The sequence below is a fragment of the Euleptes europaea genome, chromosome 3, assembly GCF_029931775.1.
Source record: "Euleptes europaea isolate rEulEur1 chromosome 3, rEulEur1.hap1, whole genome shotgun sequence".
Classification (NCBI taxonomy): Eukaryota; Metazoa; Chordata; class Lepidosauria; order Squamata; family Sphaerodactylidae; genus Euleptes; species Euleptes europaea.
The window spans coordinates 18,250,507-18,270,254 of NC_079314.1; the positions used below are offsets into that span (position 1 = coordinate 18,250,507).

At 47.4% G+C, this 19,748-nt stretch overlaps 1 protein-coding gene across 1 annotated transcript; it reads left to right on the forward strand.

The window, feature by feature from the left end:
- The first annotated feature begins 1,226 nt into the window (after positions 1–1,226).
- FBL (fibrillarin) lies at positions 1,227–18,741 on the forward strand. Its single transcript, XM_056846415.1, has 9 exons — positions 1,227–1,236; positions 1,575–1,649; positions 5,588–5,779; positions 6,527–6,621; positions 7,665–7,835; positions 9,865–9,997; positions 12,279–12,391; positions 13,944–14,089; positions 18,631–18,741. Exons 1-9 carry the CDS (start codon positions 1,227–1,229, stop codon positions 18,653–18,655), a joined length of 960 nt encoding a protein of 319 aa, XP_056702393.1. The 3' UTR covers positions 18,656–18,741.
- Positions 18,742–19,748: the final 1,007 nt, after the last annotated feature.

The following is a 19,748-nucleotide window of genomic DNA, read 5'->3' on the forward strand; positions in this document are numbered from 1 at the left end:
AGCTCACAAGTGAGCTACTGGAGGTGCTACTGGACTCTTGCTCTTTTCTACTATTGTTAAGAAGTGAGCTGTGGCTCACGAAAGCTCATCCCCTGCCAGAAAATATGTTTGTTAGTCTTTAAGGTGCTACTGGACTCTTGCCCTTTTCTAATACTAATGCTTGTCTGAATTCACTCTCCTCTACTTAAAGACCGATGGATTCACATTCTAGCTGTATCTGAAGAAGTGAGCTGTGGCTCACGAAAGCTCATCCCCTGCCAGAAAATATTTTTGTTGGTCTTTAAGGTGCTACTGGACTCTTGCCCTTTTCTACTAGAAAATATTTTTGTTAGTCTTTAAGGTGCTACTGGACTCTGGCCCTTTTCTACTAGAAAATATTTTTGTTAGTCTTTAAGGTGCTACTGGACTCTTGCCCTTTTCTAGTAGAAAATATTTTTGTTAGTCTTTAAGGTGCTACTGGACTCTGGCCCTTTTCTACTAGAAAATATTTTTGTTAGTCTTTAAGGTGCTACTGGACTCTTGCCCTTTTCTAGTAGAAAATATTTTTGTTAGTCTTTAAGGTGCTACTGGACTCTGGCCCTTTTCTACTAGAAAATATTTTTGTTAGTCTTTAAGGTGCTACTGGACTCTGGCCCTTTTCTACTAGAAAATATTTTTTAGTCTTTAAGATGTTACTAGACTCTGGCCCTTTCTACTAGAAAATATTTTTTAGTCTTTAAGGTGCTACTGGACTCTGGCCCTTTTCTACTAGAAAATATGTTTGTTAGTCTTTAAGGTGCTACTGGACTCTGGCCCTTTTCCACTACTGCAGGCACACTAACACACTAACCCGCTGTGAATTATCTCCATAATTTATGTTCCTAAAACTGAGGCTTTGCATTGAAAACCAAACTAAGGGGCTCCAATCTAAACCCCACTTTAGAACAAAGCGCAACGACCCCCCCCCCATCCCATGGAGGGGGGGGACCCACAGGACGCCATAATGAAGAGATCGAGGGCACGCCCGCACATCTGCGCAAGCGTGCGGAGCAAAAGAACTCCATTTCCCACAAACCTTCGCGCGCTCCCCTTCGCTCCTTCACCCGCCCCCACGTGTCCTGTCGTATTTCCGGTGCGCCTCCAGGCTTCTTGCGCGTGTTTTCTTCAACGCGTGTAGAGCCTTCTTGCCCAAGAGATTTTGGGGCGCGTGGTTCCGAAGCCGGCCCTTTCTTACTGCTCCTCCAGTCATGCGGCCTGGTAAGGGGTGGAAAAAGGGTTTGGTGGAATTACCTTCTTACTGTAGTAGAAAAGGGCCAGAGTCCAGCAGCACCTTAAAGACGAACAAAAATATTTTCTGGCAGGGGATGAGCTTTCGTGAGCCACAGCTCACTTCTTCAGATAAGATAGTCTTTAAGGTGCTACCGGACTCTTGCTCTTTTCTACTACTGCAGACAGACTAACATGGCTACCCACTGTGAATTAACTTTCTGTGTAGGCCCGTCCGAGCACGTGGGAATTGGGAAGCCGGGAGGGACACGTGTTTGCCTGACCCTTTTATTTCTTTCTTTTTTTGGCGTGCGTCTCTACCGATGTAGGTTTTAGTCCGCGTGGAGGGCGTGGAGGTGGTTTTGGGGATCGTGGCGGACGCGGAGGCTTCCGAGGAGGACGAGGTGAGTAGTTATGTCTGCCCTCTCTCCCCGCTTAAAAAATATATATATATAACTGTCATTGTTATTGGTTCTTGTAGGTTATCCGGGCTGTGTGACCGTGGTCTTGGTATTTTCCTTCCTGACGTTTCGCCAGCAGCTGTGGCAGGCATCTTCAGAGGAGTCACACTGAAGGACAGTGTCTCTCTGTCCTTCAGTGTGACTCCTCTGAAGATGCCTGCCACAGCTGCTGGCGAAACGTCAGGAAGGAAAATACCAAGACCACGGTCACACAGCCCGGATAACCTACAAGAACCAATGAACTCTGACCGTGAAAGCCTTCGACAATATTATGTCATTGGTATATTTATTGGTTCGCTTTTTTTTTTAATTAAGATGTGGTTTGGTGTCCGTTAGAGAAAAATTAGCCTGCGTTGATAGGCTTTTTAATGAGATAATGTGGAAGCTGTAGCCAGTGCAAATTGGTGGGGTCATGTCGCTGTTATTCTGATGCCCCTTACATAAGAAAAGCCATGCAGGATGAGGCCCAGGCCCATCAAATCCACAACACAGTGGCTAACTAGGTGCCTCTAGGAAGCCCACAAGCAGGACGACTGCAGCAGCATCCTGCCTTCGCTGGTTGCAGAGTGATGTCTGGGGTCTAATTCGAGGTGCTGCTGCTTATATTTGAATCCCTTCATGACCTGTGACCCCTGTACATAACTGCCTGTCCTTTCATGTTCTTCTGTGGCAACTTCCTAGTAGGGTTTTCTTTGACTGCTCCCATAATCTAAGGCATGTTTGGCAACAGAGAGTGCTTACTTTTTAGTGTCTGCTCTCTGCCTATGAACACATGAAGCTGCCTTATACTGAATCAGACCCTTGGTCCATTAGTCAGTATTGTCTACTCAGACCGGTAGTGGCTCTCCAGGGTCTCAGGCAGAGGTCTTTCACATCACCTGCTTACCTAGCCCCTTGAACTGGAGATGCCAGGGATTGAACCTGGGACCTTCTGCATGCCAAGCAAATGGGTCTACTGCTGAGCCACAACCCTCTGGTCAGGGGGCTCCTTTCTCTTCTGGATTACCAGCAAGGGTGCACAACAGTTGTCCCAGAGAGTTTTGGTGGTGATCTGAGCAGAGGCGGAGGAGAAATGCCTGCTGATGGGGGCATAATGTGTTTCCAGATTGGTTTTAATGTTTGTTTTATAAAATTGCTTTTCCGTTGTTACCTGCCTTGGGTCTTGAGATGTTCAGGAGAAAGATGGGTATATAGATACTTTAAATAAATAAAGTTTGTGTTTTGTTCATGCTTGTGGTTCATGGTTCCCAGTTGACAGGGCGAAGCGCAGGCTTATAAATGTTATAAATAAAAAAACCTCTGTGGATTTGCTTACTGGGGATGGAGTTTAAAATGGAAATATCTGTGTTTAAAGGACATGTTTTTAAACAAAAATTTATTATTGGATTGACTAAAAGTCATACAAAACAACAAGCTCAGAATTATGAAATTATAGCACAAATAGAAACAAACACTAACAGTTACATCACCATCTATAGCAGTGGTTCCCAAACTTTTCGGGCCACCGCCCCCTTGGTTTCACAAACTCAACCCCAGCCCCCCCTACCTTATCCAACACAGTTGAAGGGGCCCACCTCTAGCACCCCCCTGCTGCCCCCTTGCCTCTTAGTGCCCCCCTAGGTAATCCCACCGCCCCCCAGGGAGTGGTACCGCCCACTTTGGGAACCACTTGTCTATAGTATAAAATTTGCCACCATAATAACAGGTTAATTTCATAATATATTCCATAACAATGAATTAAGCTAAAATTACTTATCATAATAAAACTATTCATCAGTAGGGCTTGCATCATGATATCTTAAATTTATCTTAATCTTAGCAACCATGGCAATAAACTTTGCCATTTGCGATGTTATCTTTTTATCTCTTTCTAGCGACAGCATTACGAGCATATCCAAATCTTACTTCCCTGATAACTGTAGCAAGATATTTCCAGATATCTTTCCCGATCTGCTGTAAATCTTGAACACCAAAAGGTCACATGAGTTAGTTAAAAGGCAGAGGGGTGTGGCAGGGCCCTTTACAGTGCTGTTTTGGCCTTGGAGGGGGAACTCGTGGGGGCTGGGCCCGACAGTAACCACCAGGCAACTTGCTCCATTTGACTAGGCTCCGCGTCTCACAAGGAAGCTCACTGGGTGACCTTGAGCCATTTACACAGAGTTCACAGGGTTGTTGTGAGGATAAAATGGAGGGAAAGGGAATGCCTTAAGCTGCTTTGGATCCTCATTGTGGTGAAAGGTGGGAATAAATGAAGTAAATACAGATATAGCTGAAGACGGGGGATGGGTAAAAAGTAGGTTGGTTGTTGGATGAGAAAGAGAGAAGGAAGAAAGGGTGGATTGCCAGAAGAGGACATAGTGGGGAGTGAGGTGCAGGTGAAAGAGAGGTTGTCCTCCTTTAAGTCCTTGTATGTTCCCACATCTGAGCCATAGCTTTCCCATGTAAGGGTTGCCAGAAGAAGGGAAAGCTGAAGACAGGGGAATAAAGGTAGGCTGGCTGCTGGGTGGAAAGGGGAGAACGTAGCAGGGAAAAGCTATGAGGGGGTTTAGGGAAAGGGAAGGAAAACAGTGGGGGGTGGAAAAATGAGACACCCCCCTGTGAATCCTTGCGGGTCACCCGCTTGTGTTAATAGAAAAGTAAGACACAGACAGTGGAGAGAATAGGGTAAGATTCAATAAATATTTTGTAGGGCTTCCTAGAGAGCCAGTATGGTGTAGTGGTTAAGAGCGGTGCTTTGGAGCGGTGGAGTCTGAACTGGAGAACCGGGTTTGATTCCCCACTCCTCCACATGAGCAGCGGAGGCTAATCTGGTGAACTGGATATGTTTCCCCACTCCTACTCATGAAGCCAGCTGGGTGACCTTGGTCAAGTCACTCTCAGCCCCGACTACCTCACAGGGTGTCTGTTGTGGGGAAGGGAAGGTGATTGTAAGCCAGTTTGAGTCTCCCTTAAGTGGTAGAGAAAGTCGGCATATAAAAACCAACTCTTCTTAAGAGCGGCAGACTCTGATCTGGAGAACTGGGTTCAATTCCCCACTCCTCCACATGAAGCCTGCTGGGTGACCTTGGGTCAGTCACATTTCTCTTCGAACTCTCTCAGCCCACGTGGAGGCAGGCAATGGCAAACTACCTCCAAACATCTCTTGCCTTGAACCTGCAGGGTTATCCTAAGTCGGCTGAGACTTCACAGCAAAAATCACGCACAGAGGTTCCTAGCTTTTAAAAAAAACCCTTTTCATGTTTGTTGCTGAGCAGTAAGTACTTGAAGTAAAAAAAAGACCTTATGTCTGCAAATCAGTGTTTGGTTTGTTTATAAGGTTTGCCTTTTTACAATTTAGGTCTTCTAGGTGACATTCAGGCATAACTTTAAACAGTAGGCTGATGATGCACTAAATTACATGAACAACTGATCAGGTAAATGGAACAGGAGAGCCAGCATGGTGTAGTGGTTAAGAATAGTGGTTTGGAGCGGGTGGAGTCTGATCTGGAGAACCAGGTTTGATTCCCCACTCCTCCACATGAGTGGACGCTAATCTGGTGAACCAGGTTGGTTCCCCCACTCCTACACATGAAGCCAGCTGGGTCACCTTGGGCTAGTCACACTCAGCCTCACCTACCTCACAGAGTGTCTGTTGAGGGGAGGGGAAGGGAAGGAGATTGTAAGCCAGTTTGGTTTTTCCTTAAATGGTAGAAAAAGTCAGCATGTAAAAACCAACTCTTCTTCTTCAATGCTGTGCAGTGTTCTTGCAAGAGCAGTGGGCCATGTTCATATAAACCACACAGTCTTTGGGGGTTATCTGCCCAATTCTGTGTTGGGTATTATTTCTGAACATGCCCCTCTTGCTTGCTTTTATGGGTCTTATTCTCATTTCTCATCTTCAGGAGGTGGATTTAGGTCTCCCGGAGGAGAAGGGGGCTTCCGAGGAGGCTTCCGAGGAGGAGAAGGGGGCTTCCGAGGAGGCTTCCGAGGAGGACGTGGAGGAGGCGGTGGACGCGGTCGAGGCGGGGGCCGAGGAGGGCGGGGAGGCTTCAGAGGTGGTAAGAAGGTTACAGTAGAGCCCCACAGGCATGAAGGTAAGTCACTCGGTAGCTGGAGTCATAGATCATTAGTTCAGTTTAAGGAGGCATCGTAAATTCTACCTGTAATGATAACCCAAAAGAAATGGGCTTCTTTGTTTTAAGTCTTATAAAAGAGGAATTGCATAGAGCCTTTTGGGGATAAACGGTCTTGAATTGGCCATGTGACCAGATCCAGACCAGCTTGGTCACAGTAAGATTGCTGTGTTACATATCTTCAGAATTTACCCATGCCTCTTTAGTCTGAAGTCCTCTCTGCTATATCTGATGTGAAAATGCGGTGTAAATCTTCTTGGATGCTTCCTAGATTAGTGAACTGTCATTCCTCCAGCATAGAGAGCCAGCATGGTGTAGTGGTTAAGAGCGGTGGACTCTGATCTAGGGAACCGGGTTTGATGCTTCACTCCTCCACATGAGTGGCGGACACTAATCTGGTGAACTGGATTTGTTTCCCCACTCCTACACATGAAGCCAGCTGGGTGACCTTGGGCTAGTCACAGCTCTTTAGAGCTCTCTCAGGCCCACCTACATCACAGGGTGTCTGTTGTGGGGAAGGAGATTGTAAGCCGGTTTGATTCTTCCTTAAGTGGTAGAGAAATATATAAAAACCAGCTCTTCTTCTAAAGTCTTTGGATCAGGGTGGTTAGATACATGACATTGTCTCTTTAGCCATAGCAAAACTAAGGCAAAGTGTCTTCTGTCTAAATAATCCAGGTCTTCTATTTCCCTCCCCCCAATCTGCAGGAGTCTTCATCTGCCGGGGAAAGGAAGATGCGCTGGTGACCCGGAACCTAGTACCGGGCGAGTCTGTCTACGGAGAGAAGAGGATCTCTGTGGAGGTGTGTGGCTTGGAGAAATGGGAGGGGGGGCAGCAAAATCATGCCCCCACAGGAGGAAAGAGAACAAAGCCCCTTCCTCTGGGCCCGCTGAACCACATTACCATCTATCCCCTTGGACTCCTTTTGGCAGTGATCCACCTTGCCAAAAGGTGAGGGGGAGAGAACAAAGTCTCTTCTTCTGGCAGTAGTTGGGAGAGCTGGGTTAATTTCTGGCTACCTCTGATGTGTTTTTTTCAGTCATCTCAGTAGCAAATACAGGTTGAGTATCCTACTTCCGGACAGCTTGAGACCCAAAGTGGTCCGTGTTTTGGATCGGTCCATATTTTGGATCTGAAGTTTGACTGCGGCGGAGAGGAAAGCTAAACTGAAGTCTGGGCGTGCTGCAAGCAAGCCTAGACTTCAGTTTAGCTTCCCTCCCCGCCATGGTCGACACTCAATCTGACTCGCGGCCACACTGCCCAGCCTCTTGGAAGTCCGGAGAGGCTGGGGAGGGGCTGTGGCTCAATGGTAGAGCATCTGCTTGGCATGCAGAAGGTCCCAGGTTCAGTCCCTGGCATCTCCAGTTAAATGGACTAGACAAGTTTGCAATGTGAAATACCTCAGCATCAGACCCTGGAGAGCTGCTGTCAGTCTGCATAGACAATATTGACATTGATGGGACGAGGGTCTGATTCAGAATAAGGCAGCTTCATGTGCTCATGCTGGCTCAAAGAGTCCTGTTTTGGGGTCAGTCCGGATATGGGATGTCCGGATAAGAGTTACTCAGCTGTAGCTGGAATGTGGAGTGTAAATTACATCTTTGCCTTCTATTCCTTTTTCTTTGTCTCATGCTCTGCTGCCTGGAAATAGGGCCAGGTTCCCCTGAGGGGAGAGGCCTGCATCTGTTGATTGATGTAAATCCCTTTGAGAGACAGTTGTTTGAAAATCAGGATATCGATATCAGAAGACTGGGGCAAGGGGACATTCTGGGAATGGGTGGTGCTTCTGACCCACAGGTCCAAAACTGGAAGTCCTGTAACGTAGGTAACACTTTGTCTCTTCAGGATGGGGAAGTGAAGGTGGAATACCGAGCCTGGAACCCCTTCCGCTCCAAACTGGCTGCCGCCATCCTTGGAGGTATCGATCAGATCCACATCAAACCTGGCGCCAAAGTGCTGTATCTGGGAGCGGCCTCGGGGACGACAGTCTCTCATGTCTCTGACATCGTCGGGCCGGTAAGGAGTTCGCTGCGGTGCCCCAAACAGGAATTGTAATTTGAATGGCCTTTAAAGCTAACAAGCTGAAACTCAGTCCCAAAAAAACTGATAGGGGGTCGCTCTGCTGTAGGAACTGGGATGTTGTTCTGAATGGGGTGTGTTCCCCCTAAAGGAGCAGATTCATACTTTGCTGGTGTTGCCGGACCCAGGTCTCCTGTTGGGTAAGCAAGTATCAGCGGTGGTCACTGATACCTTTTACCAGCTGCAGCTGGTGAGCAGCCTGCTATAAACAAACAATAAACCCCGTATGCTGCACTATGTCAAGTAGTAACAAAAAAACAGCACGTGGCTCACAACTATCACTATGAAGCAATATAAATTTTACCATCGTGAACTATGAAAAAGGGGGGCATTATATAACATTATTAAATGTTATATAACAGGGGTGGGGAACCTTTTTCCTGCCAAGGGCCATTTGCACATTTATGACATCATTCAGGGGCCATACCAGGTGTAGATCTCCCAGTGTGTGGGGGGGAAAGGCTAGGGTTGCCAGGTCTCCAGCCACCACCTGGAGCTTGGCAAACCCAGGGGAGGCCACACAGAGAAGGCCTGCAGGGCACCCCCGCTCCCCTCTCCCAGGTGGGAGAAAGAGAGGGAGAGAAAGGAGAAGGAGTGACAGAAAAACAGGAAGAAAAGAGAAAAGCCTCCCCCCCCACACACACACCCATGCACGCCGGCCCCACACCGGGCCCCAGTCTCCATGCCCTCCCCCCCCCCAGAGTCCACAAAAGGCCCCCCCCCCGAAGCCCGATCGGCTCCCGCATGCATGCTCTGCCGCCGGGAGCCACCGGCCTCTTTCCACCACCCCCACCTTGCAGCTCAACAGCCGACAGGCAGCGAGAGGGGCTTACAATGTGCCGTGGCGTTCCTGCACGCCGCGACTGTAGGGGGCAGCCTTGGGGGAAGCGTCCCTCCCCCTCCCCTCGCCGACCAACAGCCGACAGTCGGCGAGAGGAGGTCCAAATGGCGCCGCAGCGTCCCTGTAAGCCGCGGCCCCAGGAACACCCTTGGGGAGGGCTGCCCTGTGCCCCGCCTCCGTGGCAGGGCTCCAGAGCTCCCGAGGGCCACAAAAAATGTCCGGCCCCCGGGCCTGAGGTTCCCCATCCCTGTTATATAATGATATATATATGACATGTTTTAATATTTGCTGCCTTGGGGGTCCCTGAATTGGGTGGGAAGGTGGCATATATTTAAAACCTTTCTATAAGTGTGTACTTCCCCCCTCCATAGTTAAATTGTGGAACTCCTTGCCACAGGATGTGGTGATGGCTGCCAACTTGGAAGGCTTTGAGAAGGGGGTGGACACGTTCATGGATGAGTGGGCTATCCATGGCTACTAGTCATGATGCACATAACTATTATCTCCAGGATCAGAGGAGCATGCCTATTATATTAGGTGCTGTGGAACACAGGCAGGATAATGCTGCTGCAGTCGTCTTGTTTGTGGGCTTCCTAGAGGCACCTGGTTGGCCACTGTGTGAACAGACTGCTGGACTTGATGGGCCTTGGTCTGATCCAGCACGACTTTTCTTATGTTCTTACTTTGTGCCAGGTGTTCCCAAGTATTTTGTTCCCGACGGTAGTTACTGGTTAAGGTTGTAACCAGCAAGGAATCGCAGGGGGGTGGAATTCCTCCTGTCTCCCTCCAAGACTCCCTGACTTCTGAATGCTTTTTCTGCAAACCTGGGGCTTCCTTTCTGTTTGCAGACAACTACCTTTGCCTGAAGTGCCCCGCCCCCATGTGGATTTTTTAAAATCTATGCACTCAGGCTACCTATGACTCAAACATAAGAAGAATACAAAGTTTACATGGCACATTTTTAATACCATCGCATCTTCAGATGTTACAGTTCACGAGTACAGCTCTAGCAGTGGCGCTATGGTGGGCTCCTCTTGTGGTTACTATCTCCCAATCTGTGCTTTCAGTGGCCACCATGTGACTTACAGCGCCGGCTCTCACTCCTTCCTGTTTCTGGTTCCGCAGGAGGGGCTGGTGTATGCCGTGGAATTCTCCCATCGCTCAGGCCGCGACCTCATCAACGTGGCAAAGAAGCGTACCAACATTATCCCTGTCATCGAGGATGCGCGGCACCCACACAAATACCGCATGTTGCTTGGTAAGTTATTTCTTCTGCGTTGTTATGACCTTGCAGGACCCATTGGCGCAAAATGTAGCAGCAGCAGCTAACTCATTGAGTTTAGATCCATCAGCGGTTTTTAGCCTTGAAGGCTAAATAGATTCCACATGTTCAGAGGTGGCTGGTTTTGGAATGCCAGGTGCTGTGGGGTTGGGCAGAGGACCACAGGCAGGAGTTTGGTCTTAGAGATCAGCTTGCAACATGATCGTACCACACAACAGGGGGGCTTTGCTTAACAACTGCCCACACCTGAATATTCTCTGTTGTAGCGCCCCCCCCCCCCCAACTTGGTTGACTGGCCTGCTTGATGTAGTGGTTTGGTTTGGAGTCAGCGTGGTGTAGTGGTTAAGAGCAGTCGTTTGGAGTGGTGGACTCTGATCTGGAGAACCTGGTTTGATTCCCTGCTCCTCCACATGAGCGGCGGAGGCTAATCTGGTGAACTGGATTTGTTTCCCCACTCCTCCATATGAAGCCAGCTGGGTGACCTTGGGCTAGTCACAGTCTCTCAGCCCCACCTACCTCACAGGGTGTCTGTTGTGGGGAGGGGAAGGCGATTGTAAGCTAGTTCGATCCTTCCTTAAGTGGTAAAGAAAGTTGGCCTATAAAAACCAACGCTTCTTCTTGATGAGGTCTGGAAGGCTCCCACAGTTCTCTCATTTCCTTCAGACAGTGTAAAGCGAAACAGTTTTCATAAAAGGTCCAGTAAAACAGAATTTTGCAGATTTTTTTATATATATACAGGTGATTGCCTGTAGAAAATTTCAGGCCTCTTTCCTCCACCTTCATACCACGTTGTTTCTTGGCTGTATTTATACCTTGTCTTGCTTCCTCTTAATTGTGAAACCAAGTTTCACGGGATCCTGCTGTTTGTGAAATCCAAGCCATTGGCTCTGTTCTACTATTTTTTATTCCGTGGTTGAAATTGTGAGCTCCGCTTTTGCTGCACTGTGTTAACTGTCTTGAGTCTTGTTGAGAAAGGGGGATGATAAAGGTAAGTAAATGTGTGCAGTCATATAAGCCAGCCTCCTTGTGCCTGCATGTCGTGCAGAGCATTTCCTTAGGGCAGAACCTCTTCTTTGTGGCACCTCTCTACCCTAGGCAAAAGGACCAGCTAGTAGACTGCATCAGCCTTGCATATGGACAAGGAGGCTGCTGTTGGTGATGGAGGGGGAAGTGTTTCCAGACAAGGCTGCTTAGCTGCATCCTCCTCGGTCCCTAGGGAAGGGACTCAGACTTGTCCTGCCAGACACTTCCAGTGTTGGAAAGAATTTTATTAATGAGACTATTGCACTGTCCTGTTGGTTGTCTGTGTCTGAGTTGTAAGCTGGGGAAAAGATCACTCCCAGAGTGGGGTGGGAGACTGGCTGTGTATTCAGAAGGCGCTTGCCCCTGTACCTGTTGATTTTTTTTTTATTGTACTGGGCCCCGTGGCGCAGCTCTGTGCCACCCACCGCCTCCAAACCCCATTTGGAGCATGCTGGCGGCAGAGTTCTGCCCCGACCTGGCTGGCCAGCAGGCAAATGAAGGAGGAAGTAGACTTCCCCACCTCCAGTCTTAAAAAAAAATAAAATTGAATGGCGGTGTGGCCAAAGCAGCCCGAAAAATGTCAGAAAATTTTGGCATTATTCGGGATCTGCTTTTTTACTCTCTTTAAATTGTCGCCTTTTTCCCCCCAGGAGGAACCCCCCCCCGAATACCAATAAGGTATTTGTGGGGGTAGTTCAGTTTGCCGAACACTTCCCCCCCCCTTGTGGGGATAGAGCACTTAGAAATAAAATACAATCCATAGTAGTCAGTGATGCCCAAAGAGGTAGCTTCCTTTCTGGACGGGCACGTTACTTACAGTCAGTGTTCAGTGGGTTTGAACTCCCTTACAGCTGCAGCTCACTCTCCAAAATGCAGGAAAAGTGAGAAAATGGGAAGTGAGCGCTCTCTTGGGGCTGGGTAGCATTCAACAGAATCTCAATTGCTCTGCGGCACAAGGGAGAGGGGAATGTCGGTGGGGCTCAGTTCAATTCTGCGTGGGAAATAAGTGTAGATAGGTGCCTTGGGTGTTCTTGCCACTCTCATTTGCCAGTAATAAATGCATTTTTTTTCTCTTTCAAAACTAGGGGGTAAATCTCTTCCCCTCCCAAAAAAAGCCCCAGGAAGTTCAACCAGCAAGCTTGGATGATCTAAAAAAAAATATGTAGGGAGGGTAGTGAAGATCGGGGGAGTAGCTTGCCAATCCTGATGTCTTATACAACGTCTCTCTCCGCAGGAATGGTGGACGTCATTTTTGCAGACGTGGCTCAGCCCGACCAGTCGCGTATCGTGGCTCTGAATGCACATAACTTCCTGAAGAATGGGGGGCACTTTGTCATTTCCATCAAGGTAGTGGCTCAGTTTGGGTCTAAATATTTTTTTCCCTAGCCGTGTGAGCTTGAGCTGGGAGCAGGGTGGATAACAAGGAATGATTTTTTTTTTAATCCAAAATAATTTTTTTAATTTAAATCGGATTTTTAACATTTAAATCGGAGTGTTTTTTTATTCATGCAATGTTTACCTTTTTTTGGTAAACAAATTCCATTAATCCATTCACGATGTCATGCTCTTCTGTAAGATTATTTTGGGCAATTTTTCTATCTAGAAGACATTGCATATGCTTGCTTTTATAGTTCTCAAAACTGTGAATTTGTATCTGCAGAGATAACATGCCTCTTCTTCACTGCAAAAATGTTATAAAATAAACATACAAAGTTGAGAAAGACCTAAATCCCACTGCTCCTTTGCAAATCTATTTACACAGAATCAGTTCCTTACCTCTTAAGTGCTAAGCTTCAAGAAGTTCAATGAATAGAAGATTGATTGGAGTGGAATAGATCTGCACAAGGAGCTTGGTGTGAGGAGGGAGGAACAAGCAGTAAAAATGAAAATAAAACCATTTGATCAGAATTCTCCACAAGTCTTGGGAGCTTTGTATAGGCTGAGGTTTATCATATTATTCTCTCCCCTGAGGAGAAAACCTATAATTGCAGCAGGCTGTAAGAGAGACCCAGTTTGGGAATATTGTAATCAAGTTCCCTACTTATGAGTAAGGCAGGCATGTGTGCAAAATGCAAACACTGCCACAAAGAAATGCAAGGCCTGGTGGCCCGAATGAAACAACTTCACATAAAGTACTGTTTATGTAGAAACCATGATTTAAAGCTAGTCTCACAGAGTAGTGATTTAAATCGTGAAAATCTAGTTTTACTGACTAGTGATTTAAATTGTGATTTTAATCGATTTGATTTAAATCTAATCCATCCTGGCTGGGAGATAGCCATTTTACTCTGGCTCTGTCGGTGCTGCTTTGGCAATCTGATCCTGGCTCAGGTTTATTTTGTCTCCATGCATCCTCCTTTGAGAGGGTGGGAGTGGTATGCTGTCACCCACCCAGGCATTCCTGGGCTTTATGATTGGGCTGGCTGACAAAGACCTCGCTCCACCACATGCTTATCCCACAGTGACTCCACGGAGCTGGGAGTGGTGTGTATGGCTCCCCTTTCCCTATTTTAGCCTTACCAACAACCTTTTGAGGTAGTCTAGGCTAGCTGTGTGTTACTGGTCCAAGATCACCTGGCAAGCTTCATGGCACTGTGTGTGTCCATGCATGTGTAAGTGCCATCAAGTTGCAGCCAACTTATGGTGACCCTGTAGGGTTTTCAAGGCAGAGTAAGGTTTGCCATTGCCTGGCTCTGCATAGTGACCCTGGACTTCCTTGGTGGTCTCCCATCCAAACATTGACCTCAGGGCCAACCCAGCCTGGACCATCCAGGTATGGGCCATGGCAGAGCAGGCATTTGAATTCAGATTTCCCAGATGGACACTTGATTAACTACTACACCCCATCTTGTCTACTGTGTTTTTCCAAATTTGATTGCTTTCCCCCCACCTCCTCCAGGCCAATTGCGTTGATTCAACAGCAGCGCCTGAGGCAGTCTTTGCATCAGAGGTGAAGAAGATGCAGCAAGAAAACATGAAGCCCCAGGAGCAGTTGACTCTGGAGCCTTACGAGCGAGACCACGCTGTGGTGGTGGGCATTTACAGGTATGTTCGAAGCCCAAGACAAGAGTCAGCACAAGTGGGCTTGGGGCTGGAAGAACCAGATGAGCTTTGGTTGTTGCCATCAAACAGGGAAGATGGATTTTCTTATGGGCTTGGCAGCACTGTACTGGTAAGGCCAGTATACCCTGGCAAAGAAAAGCAGTTGCATAAATGGCAAAGGAAGGAAAAACATATATGGAGAGAGCCAGCGTTGCGTAGTGGTTAAGAGCGGTGGACTCTAATCTGGAAAACCAGGTATTATTCCCCACTCCACATGAGCGGCGGACTGTAATCTGGTGAGCTGGGTTGGTTTCCCCACTCCTACACATGAAGCCAGCTGGGTGACCTTGGGCCAGTCACAGTTCTCTCCGAACTCTCTCAGCCCCACCTACCTGACAAGGTGTCTTTTGTGGGGAGAGGAAGGGAAGGGGATTGTAAGCTGGTTTGATTCTCCTTAAAATGTAGAGGAAGTCGGCATATAAAAACCAACTCTTCTTCTTATACTTCCTGCTTAAGCGGTCCAAAATACTTTGCACCCATTAACTCAGGAAAGGATTCTACAGCCAAGAAGGCTGACTAGTATTTACCCGTATTCTAGACAAGTGGGTCTGAGGCTGGCCCACATTTGGGCCAAGGCTACAGATTGGATCCGGTCTATATTTTCCGCTTAACAGTAGGCAGTTATGTCAGTGGAGCAGAACTTTCCTGCCTCCTCGCCATCCCACTGCAGCCCATTGATCTCCCTGAAATGCTGTTGACAGGGGACCCGCTATAACGGCATTGGGAGGGAATCGGGATCTGCAATGGGAAGGGGAACTTGATGGAAATTGCCCCCATTTCTTCGATTAGCAGAAATCTTAGTCTGGATATAGACTAATTGCCAAGATTGTCATTGGGAGTATTCCAGCAGTTCTTGTCTCCTATGTTGAGATAGCAGCATGACATAAATAAGCCATAAGAACATAAGAAAGGCCATGCTGGATTAGACCAAGGTCCATCAAGTCCAGCAGTCTGTTCACACAGTGGCCAACTAGGTGCCTCTAGGAAACCCACAAACAAGACACCTGCAGCAGCATTATCCTGCCTGTGTTCCACCACATCTAATATGATAGGCCTGTGCCTCTGATCCTGGAGAGAATAGGTATGCATCATGACTAGCATCCATTTTGACTAGTAGCCATGGATAGCCCTCTCCTCCATAGACATGTCCACTCCCCTCTTAAAGCCTTTCAAGTTGGCAGCCATCACCACATCCTGGGGCAGGGAGTTCCACAATTTAACTATGCCCGAGGATATCCAAGATTGAGGCGCCTCTCTATGTCCAATTGCTGAAATGGCCACACGAATGAAGATCTTCTGAACTGCAGAGCCAAAATTATACAACACAGCCAAACAAACAAACAAAAAACAACCAATTTGGACCTTTTCTGGCAGCACTTTGTTAGTGAGTGGGAAAAGTTTTCTTTAGGGGTATAGAATGTTTGAGATAATCTGTTAGTGATGGGGCTTGCTTTCAGATTTGACTCTTGGTGTTGGGTTAATATATCTCATGCAGCTGCCTTTTACTGAGCCGAAACCATTGGTTGTTGCCTGCTTTGACTGGCAGCATCTTTTCTGGCCTTGGGCAGAGGTCTTGCTCACCACCTGCTAGCCAATCTTTTGAACTGGAGATACTGGGGATTGAACCTGGGACCTTCAGCCCAACAAGCAAGCTGTTTTGCCCCAGAGCTACAGCTCTTCCCTACTATTTGCTGCTATTAAGACCTGTTTTGCTCAACTGGTTTTGTGATCTGTTTTTCATTGTTTGCCTCAAAGGCTGTATTAGCCAAAAGCTGGAGTTACAGATAATTTGCTAGCCTTATGCTTTCAGTGTGTGTGTGTGTGTGTGGGGGGGAGAGATCTGGAGAGGTCTGCACATGTTATAGGCTAGTTGGTAGAAATCCTGCCTTGTACTACCCCTTCCAACTCTGATTTATTAGTTTTGTGCTTGCCTGGATAGTTTTGAGGAATACCCCTGGACCAGAATTTCTGCAAATATCTCAGGTGGAGGATGTGGCCCTGTGCCTTTTGCCAGTCGCAGCATAACTGTGCCCACTGCTGGAAGAAAGGTTGAGCTCCTGCCAGTCACATGAACACATGAAGCTGCCTCATATTGAATCAGACCCTTGGTCCATCAAAATCAGTATTGTCTGCTCAGACCGGCAGCGGCTCTCCAGGGTCTCAGGCAGAGGAAGGCCTTTCACATCACCTACTTGCCTAGTCCCTTTAACTGGAGATGCCGGGGATTGAACCTGGGACCTTCTGCATGCCAAGCAGATGCTCTACCACTGAGCCACAGCCTCTCCCCAGTTGTGCCCTGGGTTAGTGTAACATGCCCTCCATTGGGTTGCCCTTAAAAATGGCGCAGAAGGTGAACTGGCGCTGAAGGTCCCCTGCCCCTTTGTCAGTAGGTATGAGCTAACAAGAATCGGTAGCATTAGCCTCTGACCCCTCTGCATTGATGACCAATGTTTGCTTCCGTACCCAGTCAAAAATCCTTCCAGCTTTGTAAGCTCTATGCAGCCTGGGCCCTCCCTCTCAAGATGCACGTTTTCCCTTTGAAGCCTGCCCGGGTTCTGAGTTCAGCCAGTGAGGCTCTGCTCAAAGTTCCATCTCCCTGGGCAGCAGAGATCAGCTTCTGCTAGGAGCAAAATCTGCCATCTGTGGAATGGATGCATTCAAGAAACTCTTGAGGCTGAAATGTGATGAACACCTTCCTTGGGAGTAAGACCCATAGAATGTAACGAGACTGGCTTTCTAAGTAGACCTGCTTAGGATTGTTCCCTAGTCTTAGGCTGAGACAAATGAAGTGAAAACATTTTTATGCAGCCAGGCACTTGAGGTTCAACTAGCGTTGAATTTATTCCTCCTCCTCGAATAGCCTGTTACCCCTTACCTTTGAGGGTTTTTTAGCCCTCAAGGACTTGAATTCTTCCCTTCCACACACACCACCCCATCATTTATATATCTAAGAGCCATGGGTGGTGCCTCCCCCAGTGCAAAACAAAATTTCATCATCGTGCTTTATAAATCTTATTTGGGAGAACTCCAGGTTTGCATAACAATGCATTAGGTTGGCTCCTTCCAGCTTTTCCACTCAAAAGCTTCAAATTTACCTCTTCCCCCCCCCCACACACACACACACAAACACAGTAGGCACCACCTCATGTGGTTTTAATCCAAATGGATGCCAGGATCGCTGGCGTAGACTTCTGTCATCAAAGTGTCCTCTTCCTGCCTCTGCCAATGGGAAATTGGGTAGTACCTAGCCTGCTTTTTTATTTAAAAAATTGGCTTTTAACCCTCCCAAAACCATAACAGCAACATTACAGAAAGGAACCCCCAGAGATTGTTGCTGCTGACCAAGACTTCAGTTGTCACAGTAATTTTTTGTGGAGGTGCTGAGGTCCTCCGCCTCCCATTACGCTGTAGGCCTTAGTGCCCTTTGCCAAGCGTTGAGGGCCAGCTGACGTGCCTGAGATATAACTGAGGATACTAAACCCTGTAGGCAGTTTTCCCAAAATGCAAAGGGAGCAGGAGGCCTGGCCATGGTGACAGTTACGTTTTGGCAACCCACAATACAGGTAGAGAATCGCTTATCCGGATGTCCCATATGATCTGAAAACCAGACCCTTGGAGCCGGCATGCAGGCAGATCCGTGCTGCCCGCTTTCAATGTTTCCTCTCACCTAATTTAAAAAAAACCCACAATGTTCACCACACTGTAGGTGGAGACTGAAAGCCTGCCATTGTTTGTTTGTTTGTTTGTTGCTCTTGTTGAACAGCTGATACAGGTTTTCTGGTGAGATAGCTACACCTTTGCTTTCTGATGGTTCAGTGTATACAAAATTTTAAAATACGGTTTAAAATTACATTCAGGCTATGTGTATAAAGTGTATATAAAACATAAATGAATTGGGCTCCTATCCCCAAGATATCTCATTACGTAAATGCAAAAATCCCAAAATATTCCAATACATGGAAGGATCTGAAATACGGACCACTTCTGGTCCCAAGCAGTCCAGATAAGGGATACTTAACCAGTACTGTAGAGACACCAACCGCAAGTTGAGAGTGGTAGAGAAGAGGTGGGGGGGCAATAAAAATAGAGGAAGGAAAAGGCAGGCATCTAGGAAGATCAGACAGGTTAGGCAAGTGGGGGAAGACAAAAGAGGGGGGAGGAATAAGCACAAGGGATGACTTCCTCTTTTCCTTACTGTATCAAATCAGGAATATTGAGCTGATGTCAATATTCCGAGACTTATGGGCATGCTCAGTCCTCATCAGACCAGTTGTTTCTTCTCTCTCTCCCCCCCCCCCCCCCGGTTACCTTATAAAGTCTCATATCTTCCCCTCCTGAATACCTGGGGAGTTTACCTGAGAATGTAGACAATTCCTGCCTTGTCTGCAAATGGTCTGTTTTTTATGACCAGTATAGCAGCCAGTTTCTTTTGCTGCGGGATATCGTGATACTAACAGTCTCTCTTTTTCTCCCTTCCTTTTCAGACCTCCTCCCAAACAGAAGAAGTAGAGACCACAGAAGCTGTCAGTGGCCATTGTATCAGTACTGTAGGCCAGAGCAGTTTCTCCTGACACTTTGGGGGACAGGACTCTTTTCTACCGATTGGGCCCCTGCTTCTAAAGGGCCTTGTGTTCACTTCAGGGATGCTGTTCTGCATCTGTCCTCTACGGAGCTTTCATATGTGTATATTTTTATTAAAATAAGAAACCTAGAGGCAGTTACAGGTTCTGTCTGTGGGCTAGGGGAGGAGGAGCGTTTCTCTGCTCGCATAGTGAGCAAGATGAGGAATTGGCCCGTCTGGCGACCCTATACACTTGTCCAGACCATTGGCTTCACGTGGTGTTGGGCTGAGGGCTCAGTTCTATGTACATTGACTAGGAAATAAAGCCTCGTTTGTACATGTGGCTTCAGGTGTGACCCACTTGTGGATTACACCAAATACAAACCAACGGTGTAGAAAAGGATCTGATTCTAATTCTAAATAGGGGCTGTGTCCATGGCCCCATTGGATCTCCCCCATTGTTCTTTCATACCCTGTGGATGCCCAACCTCCCATACACGCACTGAACAGACTTATTTAAGTTTCATTAAATTTGCTGCATCGCATGCCTTCGACTCATGCAGGGTTTTCTTTTTAGGAGATCATAGGGGAAGAAATGATAAGTGCAGGAGAAAGTTGCATGTGTTTTTTAAAAAGTGGTCTAATGTTAAATAGGTCTTGTAGTTTTGTGTATGTAAAGTGCCTTCAAGTCGCAGCCGACTTACGGCAACCCCTTTTTGGGGGGGTTTTCAGGGCAAGAGAGTAACAGGTGGTTTGCCAGTGCCTTCCTCTGCACAGCAACCCTGGTATTCCTTGGTGGTCTCCTATCCAAATACTAACCAGGGCAGACCATGCTTAGCTTCTAAGATCTGACGAGATCAGACTAGCCTGTAGTTTTAGGTACAGGAAAAAGATGAGTCTTGACTCATAAAAAAATACACCTCTTCAGGAACGGGCAGTAGTTCTGATTTTTGCCAAATATTCCCATGTTCCCCAACAGCTATTGCAGAAAATGTCAGTGAAAGCAGGTACCTGTTAGGTTTGTCAGGCTGCCCCTCCCAC

Coding starts and splice junctions, on each gene's coding strand:
- FBL (XM_056846415.1), top strand. Junction 1,650..5,587: donor AGGCTTCCGAGGAGGACGAG/GTGAGTAGTTAT, acceptor TCTCATCTTCAG/GAGGTGGATTTAGGTCTCCC. Junction 5,780..6,526: donor AGAGCCCCACAGGCATGAAG/GTAAGTCACTCG, acceptor CCCAATCTGCAG/GAGTCTTCATCTGCCGGGGA.